This window comes from Pundamilia nyererei, unplaced genomic scaffold (genome assembly GCF_000239375.1).
Source record: "Pundamilia nyererei isolate P.nyererei 1_Seehausen unplaced genomic scaffold, PunNye1.0 scaffold00076, whole genome shotgun sequence".
NCBI classification, from domain to species: domain Eukaryota; kingdom Metazoa; phylum Chordata; class Actinopteri; order Cichliformes; family Cichlidae; genus Pundamilia; species Pundamilia nyererei.
The window spans coordinates 2,445,056-2,457,798 of record NW_005187477.1 but is presented as its reverse complement, the minus strand read 5'-3'; the positions used below and the strand labels follow the sequence as shown (position 1 = coordinate 2,457,798).

Genomic DNA, 12,743 nt, shown 5'->3' with positions numbered 1-12,743 from the left:
GATCTGATATCCTCGTGTTGGTGTTGTTCCCAGATCATCATACTAAATGTTGTTCCAGGATCAATATTGCAAGTGACCAATCAGAATGTTGTGACGTCATACTTTTGCGACTTCGGGAAAAACCGGCGTAAAACAAAAAACTGTACTTAAGCTGCGAGAAACCGCCTCTGTCCGCCGATCAACGGACCCTGACCCTAACCGTAACCCTTTAATAAACAGTAAGCAGAATTGATATTGTCCTTGCAACATTGGAATTTCATAAATGCACGAATGGCTTGGCGCGCAGAAGAATAACGTCACAACAATGTGATTGGTCACTTGCAATGTTGAACCTGGAACAACATTTTCATGATGGTCTGGGAACAACACCAACACGACGATATCAGCTCATCCCAGGTCTCGCATCCTAACTAGTGATGGTAAATTTGATTCTTTTTACTGAGTCACTCACCAAAGTGAATCGGGTTTTTTGAGTCATTTGATTCACTGAGTCAGTCGACCAGAGAGTGCAAAAATGTACATTTTCACTCAAACTTAATTTGTTTCTCTTTTCATGTAAATCCTACTGCTAAGATGAATGATTCTATTTTATAGAGCAAAAAAGAGCAAAAACATTTCTAAAATTAAGCAATTTTCTATCAAAATTGCTTAATAAACATTTATTTATTTATTTTAATATATTTTTATTTTATTAGTATTTTCCTTAAATGCGTTAAATATATTTTCTCATCTAAATGTCCACTGAGCTGTGAGCCAGGGGGGAGGGGGGGAGGGGGTGAGTGAGTGATTCGTTCGCTCTATGATTCAGCACAGGAGGGAGGGGGTGAGTAGCTCAAATGTGCTGTTAGCATGTTAGCAGAGCGATGCTACTGTGAACCGAGGAGCTATTTTCTTGATGTGAGCTTCTACTCAGGGTTTTGTCTTCCAGTTCAGAGCAGAAATTTTTTTGTTACGATACTGGATGTTGTGTTTTTCTCCACAATTTTAATTATAAGCAAGATACATTGCTGCTAACAGCAACAGGGATGAGTCAGTTGGGCTTGTGAATCATGATTCATGAGTCAGTAAAGTGATTCTCGTGTATTGAACGATTCATTCATGATTCGCGCATCACTAATCCTAGCACCCTGACAGCACTAACACTGATCAGAGCTTTGATCAATTCAGTCTGTGTGGAATTAAAATCACCAATGACTCCGACAGACCGCAGATTTAAAGCAGAGCTTGAACAACAGATTTGTGGTAATTTACGAGCAAAGACTGGATTAAAAATGAATGAACAGCAGTAAAACCAAAGTAGTACCACAAACACTTGTGAGCTATGATCATAAAGACCTCGAGGAAACAAAGCAAACACAGTGATTCTGTTTATCAGCCTTTATTGCTGCTGCGGCTGCAAACTCCTGACATGGATCACAGCAGACGTGTCTGTGACAGTCATCCAGGTCATCGTCGTCTAAGGAACTTGGAAAGAAACACGTCTGGACTTCTTCAAGGTTCTTCAGTTCTAAAACCAAACGGTGCAAAGTCCCAGGAAAGCCCTAGTGGTGGCTGACCCTCTATTGATCATCTGCCTCATACATGAGCTCCAAACACGGCCCAGAGGTCCAGTTCAGGGACTCCAGTTAGCTGCAGCTAGCAGCTACAGCTGCCTTAATAATGCAAACTTTAAGCCTTAATACAATTTAAACAGGTGAATTATAGAAAGCTCCTCCCCCTGTGCAGGTGGATTTATTTTCACCTGATTAGAGAAAACGTTTGATGCAGACAGGCCGGTTGGGCAGCTGTGCTTTTATGCTAAGCTATGCTGAGCACATTGTGGCTCCATCTCTGGCTCCTGAGAGGTTCCCATCATTTCTCCTGAACATGTCGTTCTGCTGCTGAACTTCACTTCACTTTAGCTAGCACTGTTTTCTTCTGTGGTCACATGATGACATTAAAAAGCTCCAAACACAAAGAGGCTCTGTGGTCGATCTGAGCGTGGGAGAAGAATTCACTCTGTAACCTCTCCCCGGTGTTAGATGGTTACCAACAATCACAACTCTCACAAACACAGCTACCACCAATCAGACGGCTCGTGAGGTTGGTCGTGTCCTCAGAGTTCCTCCAGCCGCTGACCGCGGAGTTCTCTTAGTTTGCGCTCTGGCTGACACCACGAGGCCTCCATCCATTAAAGTTTGAGTGAAACTGGTCAGATCTGGATCATGCTGCTCAGTTCAGATCTTTCCTTCCAACAAATATCATTTGCAGCCTGCCCTCCACCAAGGAGAGCTTGTTTTATACACAGTGTGCAGCCAGGATCACAGCTGAGATGGTGCCAGTTATTTTGAAAGCCTTTCATATTTCATACAGTCACCTCATAAACACGTTAGACCCAATCACATGTTCAAGCAGGAGTGTTTACAGATGCAGAACAGACAAATAATTTATTGCGTTCTTGACTGCACGACTGTCTTTGCTGGAATTTCGAGTTTAAAGTCGCTGCTGTGTTTGATGTAAGATTTCACCGCATCTGGTTTTCTCTATGTGAGACTGCAGGAGTTTCTGAAGAACTGTCACTTTGGGGAAATCAGAGCCACTTAGACCAAAATCTGAAAGATGAGGGCATAAAGCATGTGATGTCACCCATTTGATTTGCATTTTAAAGCCTCAGTGTTAATGCTTTCACCGTCACTGAAACACTAACAGTCTTTCAGATAATCGTGGAAAATGGTCATTTTACAGATTTTGGTCAGTAAACCAGCCAGAAGCTGATGTAACTTATTACATTTACAGTCCAATCAGCAGACGTCCAGCGCTAACGCTGAGCCGAGTGTCTGCTGTGCATAAAACCGTTTACTGCAGACTGATGAAAACAAAACCTTCATCCAACTTTGGGGCCTGTTTCAGTCCGTTCTTATTAACGAGCTGGGCGAGAAACACCTTTACCCTGATGACACACGTTGTTTACACTCATGTCCACTCTTTGGCTCACTGTTAGCTCCTGCACTGCACCTTTGCTAATTGCAAACTGCTTTCATGCTTCTCAAATGCTCGCTTCAGCATTTTTCCATCTGCTGCTCGTCCTGTGCTGCAGTCAGGAGCTGAAATGTGGAGATTACTGTTGTTGTTTCAGGACAAACCGCCACGGTTGACAAAATGCCTTGTTGAAACACACCGATCATCCGTCTCCATTACTGCACGAGGCCGTAACCATCGATAACCATCGATAACCACCAATAACCTGGCATCTGTCCGTACAAACGTGCCCAACTCTTCCACTCTCATCTCTGTGTTTGAGCTGAAAGAAATCATTGTACCTGAAACTGATTTTGCAGTATGACAAATGTAATCTGCACATTTCCACATTAATCTCCAAATTTTTAATTTGTTCTCAAAATGATGAATATGTTATTAACGTGGCCCATCGTAGTTTCTTTTAGAAAACTCAGGACCAGCTGCGTCGATGTCGGTGACATTTTTTTTCAAGCGCGATGCTTCTGTGTGTGAACTTCATGACTTCACGTCCCAAAATGTGTAATTTCATGTTGTCTTTTTGCAATGCGAGCCGCTGCCTCGATCCACAGAGACGAGTGTAACTTTGAGTGCTGAGGTGAGGAGCAGCTGTCAGTAGCTCAGTGTGCCGTCTCTCCTCCAGGACAGAGAGCTGTGGTTTCAGCTGAAGATCCGCCTGAATCGGAACCTCACCGTAGGCTGCGATCTCTGCACCGATGCTGAAGACGCCGACTCACGGCCGGTACCCTCCCCAGGGCACCCCTGTCCTGACCGGGTGCCCTTCTACTATTTCCCCATAAACCACGAGCGGCCACAGCGGCCCTGCGGCTAACGCCACCGCCATCACAGGTGGAGCCTGAGTAGCAGCAGGTTTACCCCAGATACTGCAAGAAGTGTCTGAAGAGCTTAAATGTGAAAAATAAAAACCATCAATAAAGTGATTTTTACAGATTCTCTTGTCATTTCTTTAGTGCTGGTCACTTCCTGTCAATCATGTCATCCAGAAAACAGCAGAAACATGTCTGCTGGGATTCTCCTCTATTTGTGCTTAAAAAGATCAAAAGGCTTTCACGCTCGGGGAGGTGGAACACGTAGAAAGTGACCACTCGTCTTAAAACCTGGATATCGCTGTCACACAGGTACCTGCTAATAAGCTCCGCCTTCATGGACAGTCTGTTACTACAGTAACCTCAGCAACCACGTTATTGGTCACATGATGTCATCAGAAAAAATAAATAAAAAAAAGCTCCAACGCACAAACAGACGAGCTCAGGTGAAGCCACGTAGCAGCTACAGCCACCTGTCAGTCAAAGAGGCCACGCCCCTAATAAGGCAAACTTTAAGCCTTATATGATTTAAACAGGCGAGTTATAAAAGTGTTCTTGTTAAAGAGGAAATCATCCAGAGACCAAACAGTGTGTCTGTGGGGACTCACTGCTGCCTCTGCTGGATGCTGCAGGAACTGCAGCGTTTGGTAGCTGCACAATGGCGGAGGCCCAAGGTCAGAGCCGCTAAAATAACTGTCCTGTCAGAATCTGATCAGCTGACTGCATCGATTATCCGGTGCTATGACAACCCAGCCTGTGACAGCGGCTGGTGGCTTTGACACAACATACAGAAATGTCACTGAATCAGTTTATTGACATGTTACACATTATTTTCATCCTGCTGCATCAAGAAAACCAAAGTCACAGACAGAACATGAAGGAAAAGCACTAAAAGCAGATTCAGACCACTAATAAGAAAAGAAGAAAATAAAAATGCCAAAAACGGAGAGACCCGCTGAACTGCACACAGAGCCACATGTGGTTTTTGGATCTTTAGGTAATAAAAACCAGACGTTTGTGTGGGAGCTCTGCGAGGCTCAGTGCTCGAGGCGGCCCAGGAACCGCAGGTTCAGGATCTTGAGCTGGTCGTCCAGCTCCATGCGCACGATGCCGTCGTCTCCGTCGATGCTCAGAAGGATCCCCGTGGCCTCGCGGTCCTCTCCGAGAATCACCTTCACCTGAAACGGGGCACAGCGAACGCAGCGATGAGCCTCACACGCGCTCTAAACGAACAATCTGCAGACAGCTGGACGCCAGAAAAGGCGACTGTGGTTCTTACCTTGTTGTTTTTGGTGGGCGTGACCGGCTCCAGGTGATCGCTGCTGACGCTCACCACCTTCTCAGACTCCTGCATGAACACCGAGCACATCCCTCCCTACGCTCACACGCACGCACACACACGCACACACACGCACGCACACGCACGCACACGCACGCACGCACGCACACGCACACACACGCACGCACGCACGCGCACACACACACACACACACACACACACACACACACACACACACACCAATGAAAAATATTCAAAGGAGCTGCTTTAAAATCAATTTCAGACCTAAACAAAGACACTGAATCCGTTTCATCTCCACCGCCACTCACAAAGCTGCGCTCGGCTGTAATGGTTACTGCACGCCGGCCAATCAGAAGCCTCAGACGGCCTGACATCACAAAGGAGCTAAAGGTGCACATGTCTGTGCTCCTGTCCACACGCAAGCAGAGTTTGAGGCCAAAGCTGTCTGTGCGCTAAACGGTGAAATCCGTCAAACGCTTGAATGTTTCTGACTTTCGACAGTAACGGAGGCGTGTTCCTAAACACCGTGGGCGGGAGGCCAGAGGAACATCGCTGTCAGAGTTACTCAGAAATGATTCAGCTCCGCCTGTTGTGACAAACACGACTTCCTGAGTCAGGACTCGATATGGAACAGATTAACGCCTGCTGTGAAGAAACGCTTTCTTTTGTGTTTATAAAGGAGCATTTATGTTGATCCAGCGAGCCGCCATCCAACAGCAGCAGGAAGCAGGAAGCAGAACCAGATGGCTCTTAAGCTCTCGGCGAATTTGGAGACATTTCACAACTGTGATGCGTTCTAAGCAGCAACATCTGCACGTCCCTAATAACACCTCAGATCGTGTGCGAGAGCTGCGTCTCCGACTCCCAGAATAACATTTTTTACACATTTCACAACATTTTATGCTCGAGCGCAGCCAGATCTCCCAAAAAACATTTCTCAGTAATATCAGAGACTCGCGGGGAGCGAGGACGCCATCAGCGCCGCTGCGCGTCAAGTGTTCAGACTCACCGTGACGCTGCGGATGACCCCGGTCTGCCCCATCAGGTCCATGAACGAGTCCTTCACTCGGACCAGGATGTCGGTGGTCACCCAGTCGCTGCCGCCCTGCTCGATGTTGGAGCCTGGGGTGTGAGGGTTGTAGCCTCCAGGAGAGGGCGCTCCGGGCGTCATGGGACTGTAGCCCACGGGACTCGGACTGGGACTCGCCTGTGCAGATGACATGACGCAGACTGAGAACAAATTTCAGAAAAATCTAGACCTCCACAAACAGAAAGGTCCTAAAGCAGGAGTGGGCAACTCCAGGCCTCGAGGGCCGGTGTCCTGCAGGTTTTAGGTCTCACCCTGAGTCAACACACCTGAATCACATGATTAGTTCATTACCAGGCCTCTGGAGAACGTTTAAAATCAGCTGTGTTGGATCGAGGACACATCTAAAACCTGTAGGACACCAGCCCTGAGGCCTGGAGTTGCCCGCCCTTCATCCAAACTCTGATTAACAAAAGAAATCTTAAAAAATATACAAAAAAACCCAGAACACAAATATTCAGGGAAAGCCCGAGCAGCTCGGCGTCGTTGTCTACCTGGTAAGCCATGGGGGACGGCGTGGGGTGGTAGCTGGCTGGTGAGTGCGTATTCTGGTAGCCGACAGGTGAGGGCGCCACCTGGTGGTAGCTCTGAGGGCTGGGGCTGGGCTGGTAGGAGCCCTGAGGGGACGGGGCCGCATATGGAGAATACTGCTCTGTGTTATACCTGCACACAGAAACACAAATATACAAATCGAGAATCGAGGACCCAGATCAGCTATGTCGCTACGTCAGCTATGGAGGGCGAGGGTGTGTTTGTGCCTTATACTCACATCGCGGGCGTGCCAGGTGTCTGAGGGTTGTACTGAGGGTTGACTTGTGGCGAGGGGACCTCGGGGTAACCCGGGGTCTGAGGGTTGGGGGTCGTCCCGTAGGCCTGAGGGGACGGAGAGGGTTCGTCATCGTAGCCGAAGTCGTAGTCTTCCTCATTTCTGAGAAGAAATAAATCACGTGTTAGACAGAAAGAAGAAAAAAAGAAGGGAACGCTGTGTTTACCGGTCACTGCGTCACCTGGACGGTGTGTTGGGGTTGCTGGGATCCCACGCTCCGCTCTGACCTGGAGTCCTGCTCCCATCATGCAGTGGGGTCTGAGATCCATAGTGGGGCGTACGGCTTCCTGTTAGGAGGCAAAAGATGCTGTGAGTTAGAGGCGAGAGCACTGTGCTGCTCACAGGTGAGGACAGTCACCTCTATGCTGATGACACAGTCATGACGCACGCCCACTCTACGGTCCAGTGTCAGCACCAGCTCCCCTTGTTTTAACGGGCACGTCGCATTTGGACGTAAGACGTACAAGTCGAAGCAACTTTATACGAGCACCAACAGTCAGCTGCGTTAATTCAGACCCTCAGGTGACGAGTTAAAGGACCACCACCACCAGTTCAAACTGGAGGAGGTTACTGGTTGAGCTTCAACTAAAGGCGGACCTCAGTTTAATCAGAGCCAGGCTCAGAGAAAAGTGACCTGGTAACACAAACTGAATACTGATAACTAGGGATGGGTCCCGGTTCTGACATAAACGGTAGTAACCAGACCGAAAAGCAGCGCACATTTTTGGTGCTTTATTTCCTGAGCTGTGATACACTTCTAGCCAATCATTTTACGTTTCCGAGGATAGTAGGCGGGGCCAGGTACGTACGTTCTTTTAGAGCAGAGCTACAGATTTAAAATGTCCAAGGCGAAGCGGTCAAAAGTCTGGCTGTACTTCACAGCAAAAGATGCAAACTCAGCAGCAACAAGTGCTTTAAGCTGATACTGTGATACTGTCAAAGGAGGTAACACCTCGAATCTGATGAAACACCTGGCGACGCATAGCGTTTTTTTAAAAGCCCAGAAATGCACCGTATTTGATAGCTTGCTGCGAGACCTCACACCGAGCACATCTACTGCGGGTGTGGTGCCTGTTATCAGACCCGGAGTCAGCAACATCCCCCAAAAACCCGAAGAGGAGAGTCCTGGCCCCTAGCCCTGCCAGTGTAGCAGAGATGATGAGGATGATGATGCAGCAGCAGCCGTTCTTCTCTGCGTGAGTAGCTTCATGTTGTCCGTGTGTAATTTACGTTGAGTAGGCTAACCACGTTATTACATTAATGCATGTAAGGTGAACTAGCAAACATCATCATAGCTACATGCGGCTGTCTTCTTGTTTGATGGCAGATGCTCCCTTCACCCTGGCTAAAAATGCTAAAATGACCAAAGAAAAAGTGGGAAACAGCTGAACATGAGAGGATTTTGGACAAAGTTTGTGTTTTTTCCATTGATTAAGCACTGCTTCCAGCCAAGAGTGATGCCATATATGCCCCATAGCTGCAGAAAAGGCTAACATTGTTATTTTTTTACAAAAAACAGCTGAACATGAGAGGTTTTTGGACCAATTTTGTGTTCTCCATTCTTTAAGCACCGGTTTGAGCACCGTTTAAGCACCGGCACCGTTTCAAAAGTACCGATTTGGCACCGTTATCGGATAAAACCTAAACGATACCCATCCCTAACGATAACACTGTAACACATCTGTTAGAAAGAGAAGCAGAAATTCAATCGGATGAACACGAACCCAAAAAAACAAACACGTGCTTTTAGCCGATAGAGGACGACCAAACCGTGGCCTACCGTCGTGCAGCGGAGTCTGAGATCCATACATCGGTGTTCTGGAGCCGACGCCATACATGGGAGTCTGGGAGCCGTAAATGGGAGTACGTACATGGGTGGAGGTGAACCCACTGGGCCTCTTCGCTCCACCGCTGCAGAGAAGAAGGATCGGGGAGGGAATCATGAGTGTGAACAAACACAGCTGCTGTCAGCACGGAGAAAATGATTTCCTGTGTGTGAAGGACTCAGTGAAGATACGTACACGGTGGTTAGTCGCTGTCGGTCCACAGAGATGGTCTGACAGGTGGAGTGCAGCTCCACCCTGGCCGTGGACTCGGTTGCATCCTTCACGACACCAATGTATCCTGGGGAAGGGAGGCAAAGCCATCAGCACCGACCCCCCCACCGGTCCCATCCTTCACACCAGTCCCCTCGGTCTTACCTTTGTAAGGACCCTGGGAGATACGGACCGTCTGACCAATCAGCTCGTTGTCTCTGCGTCCTCGGCCCCGCCCCATTCCTCCTCCGCCGCCTCCTCTCTGCTGAGCACCTGAAAGGCCACACCAGCACCTCCATCAGTCAGCGAATCATTTTGTTTCTTTCGCACCAGAGAAAGAAAACCGCGAACAGGTCGGCCTCTGCTTCCCTCAACATTTCTTCTAATCAGAGACAGAAAAAACAAAACGAACGGTCTCTGTTTTTGCACGTTCATCACAAAGACAAGTTTTAATTGCTTGTTTTCCTTCCATGACATTGAAACAGAGCCACACGCCTCCATGTTCCTGAAAAGTTCCTCTGAAAGTTATGAGATTAAAACATCTTTGACCCCCAGAGAGCCAGACGGACGTGAAAAAACAAATGTGATTTGGCGCTATATAAATAAAATTGAAATTGAAATTGAAATGTGTCAGTAAACCGGCGGCGCCTCAGAGATGAGACGTCTGTGCACAGGAAGAACCGAGGTACGAATAAATCCCACCTGTCAGAGCGAGAGACCTGCAACATCATCACGCCAAGTCTGGAAGTGCCTGGGAAATCCCCAAATCTTAATGTGATCGATCAAGAGATGATGACTCTTTCTATAAATCTGGTTCAGAAACAGTAACAGCGTTTGAAACGCTTCTGATTGTACAGGAAGAATGAATCTGGCTAAGCTGAACTAAGAACCTCCAATCAATCGCTCGATCGATCGAAATCAGGGAATCTGGATGTCAGTGCGGCTGCGGTCGCAAACAAAGCCAGATATACGCTTTGTTCTCTCGAGTGAAAAACCTTCGGCTGACTTATTTTCATCCCCTCATCGTGTTTTCCAAAGAGCGGCACCCCCGTCGTTAAGCTGCTGTGTGTTTCCAGCACTCACCTCCTCCGCCGTGGTGCACGGGGCTGCTGATGCGAGGGCTCATCGGTGCGAATCCTCCCACTGTGAAGTTGGTCACGTCTCTGGGCTAAAACACACAAACAGTCAAATTGTTCAAGCTCGACATGCTACAAGAAATCTGACCAATCCTTTTCTCTGCTGCGCATGAAACGCTGGGCGCGCTCGGGGGATTGAATCGGTTTCATGAGGTGGGGAGACGGGTGCAGCGTCTCCGAGTGGCGTGAGGAAGCAAACCCGTCCACTACGACTCGACCCTCATCGTCAGAAAGAGGCCTGCTGCCACTGCTCTCATGCTGACAGACTCATTAAAGACAGGCTGAGCTTCCCAGCACATGGCAGTAATTCTTCCACATATTCACACGGAAAGCTTTTCCTGGGTTTGATATTGTTGATGAAGCCCCTCCACGTTTCACCCCCACAGCCCAAACACTGTTATACAACCCTGGACGCGCCTCAGAGCTCCTTCACACTCAAAACACATTTTTATTCAAGTTGCCAAGGACGACGCTGAGAAATGCTCTCAGTCCGGTTGCCCTGCAGCCACCGAGAGATCTCACACGGTTATGTGAGATATTAGAGGGCCTGGAAAAGCAGACGGTTTCTTACTTTTCAGGCACAACAAAGAAGAAGCGAGCATGAGGTGCTGACCTTGGACCCGCCCGCCAGCACCAGGTGTCTGGTCTTGCAGACGAACATTCCTCCGTTCTCAACCAGCTTCTTACAGTGGAGGAAAGCGAAGCCTCGGAACAGGTGACGGATCTCGCCTTCCCGGCCCTGCAGGAGGAAACACGCGAGCGTTAAAGGCTTCTGCCCGCAGAGGAGTTCAGCTCTGACCCTCGAGCGGACAGCGACGCCGACAGCAGCCTCGCGTGAGTTCAAGTCTGCCATTAAACGTCACGCCGACAGAAATATTTAGCTGTGGGTGAGGTCGCGCTTACAGAATGCGGCCCGTCGATGACTTTGACGATGTCCTTCACGTGGATGCTGTTCTGCTCCGAGTCCAGCGCCACGGCGAAGCGGTTGTCCTTCCTGCGGTTCACCGCCTGGTGGCGCACGGTCATCACCTTCCCGTGCATGTTCAGCACCTGAAAGACAAAGAAGGCGTTTGTTAATCGTCGATCAACCGCCGCGCTTTCTGCGCTTCCCGGAGCGGACTATTACCTGGAATGTCTCCCTCTCCAGCCGAACAATAACGCCGACCGTCTGCGGGTCCAGCTGCACCAGCTCGCCCCATTCGTGCTGCCCGCCTACATCGACGCCGGACGCGGTCTCAGAGCAGAGCTGCAGGTCTCTGGGCAGCACTTTCAGCTGCAGACAGGAAGAGCGGATTTGTGATCACAGTCACGTTAGCATGTTATTAAAACGGTTTCATTCCCCACAGCCATAAGCCAGTGCTGGGCTGTCACCACACCACACTGTTATGACTACAGAGTCATTAAACGCCGTGTCACGACATCCAGCTTCAACTCGGCTCAACGCGCTTTTCCTTAGAAATCAGAGGACCGTGGGATCCAGGAGCTGGAGCCGGACTCCCAGCTGAAGGCTCTGCCTCCCATTCTCAGGAAGAACAAAGACGGGGTTGGATGGTTTAGTCTCTCCTTCGATTCAATGAGGAGAGCAAAGAGATTTGGTACCAACTCAGCAGCACATAAAGCATTCAGGGACCAGCGTTAGTCTGAACCCTGAAAATGAGAATCTGAGGTTCGTCCTCCAGCGGGTGAGCAGCCTCTCAGACTCCTGTGCCGGCGAGCAGTTTAACTTCATGAGACACGACACAGATGAAGAGTTCAAAGACAAAACTGTCAAAGCATCAGAACAAAATGAATCTCAGGAGGCGAGAGAGAAAACAAAGAGAGTTATGATATCAAGTATTCACTGAGATCTCTCCAAATCCTCCTCACAGGGACTTTCCATGTGTTCAAGCTGTCAGTCGCAGGCTTGTTGCTTCCATAAAGAGATGCCTCTTCCAGTAAATCAGTGGGAGCTGCCAAACTAGCAGCACGGAGCTGTCCCACTCTGCGCCTCAACTTTTCAAATCAAGCCCGAACCCTCATTTAACAACATCTGATTTTCCACTAGAGGACTCGAATGACCCGAGGCTTGGCAGAGGGGGACGGTGGAGGGTGAGGAACGGTGGGTGGAGACACTGCAAACCTCTTACCTCGTGCATGGTGAGGTCGGAGAACAGGATGACAAAGTTCTCCTCCACTCTGACGATGAGGCCGGTGTCGCCCTCGTATCGCCCGGCGATCACCTTCACGTGGTCGCCCATCCGGAAATATTTTCTCACCTCGTGAGCCGGGAACTCCAGAGGGTCCTGCACGGAGCACACACAGGACAGAGGGCAGGGCAACGGGAATATGTACAGTTACACAAATAAAATTCTTCACAAATAAAATTTTTTATCATTAGAGAGAAAATTACCAGTAATCATCCCACAGATGTAATATTATCTACAGCTACTCTTAGTACCATTGATGTTAAGTTAGACTCTTTTTCTCTAATTGATCTTTCTGAGTTAACTTCAATAATTACTTCCTCCAAACCATCAACGTGTCTTTTAGACCCCATT

The 12,743-nt window shown here is 48.6% G+C and overlaps 1 protein-coding gene across 2 annotated transcripts in view; it reads right to left on the bottom strand.

Annotated features, from left to right (window-relative positions):
* Positions 1 to 4,615: 4,615 nt before the first annotated feature.
* Positions 4,616 to 12,743, bottom strand: part of supt5h (SPT5 homolog, DSIF elongation factor subunit) — a 19,780-nt gene continuing 11,652 nt past the window's right edge. For both annotated transcript variants that reach the window (XM_005737487.2, XM_005737488.1), the window contains 14 exons: positions 12,333 to 12,488; positions 11,333 to 11,479; positions 11,110 to 11,256; positions 10,820 to 10,945; positions 10,154 to 10,238; positions 9,236 to 9,343; positions 9,056 to 9,158; positions 8,815 to 8,945; positions 7,216 to 7,321; positions 6,978 to 7,136; positions 6,703 to 6,871; positions 6,131 to 6,328; positions 5,101 to 5,196; positions 4,616 to 4,999 (listed from right to left, as the gene is read on the bottom strand). In XM_005737487.2, coding sequence (XP_005737544.1) covers positions 4,859 to 4,999; positions 5,101 to 5,196; positions 6,131 to 6,328; positions 6,703 to 6,871; positions 6,978 to 7,136; positions 7,216 to 7,321; positions 8,815 to 8,945; positions 9,056 to 9,158; positions 9,236 to 9,343; positions 10,154 to 10,238; positions 10,820 to 10,945; positions 11,110 to 11,256; positions 11,333 to 11,479; positions 12,333 to 12,488 — 1,872 coding nt within the window. In that variant the 3' untranslated portion in view covers positions 4,616 to 4,858. The remainder of the gene's footprint in view (positions 5,000 to 5,100; positions 5,197 to 6,130; positions 6,329 to 6,702; positions 6,872 to 6,977; positions 7,137 to 7,215; positions 7,322 to 8,814; positions 8,946 to 9,055; positions 9,159 to 9,235; positions 9,344 to 10,153; positions 10,239 to 10,819; positions 10,946 to 11,109; positions 11,257 to 11,332; positions 11,480 to 12,332; positions 12,489 to 12,743) is intronic.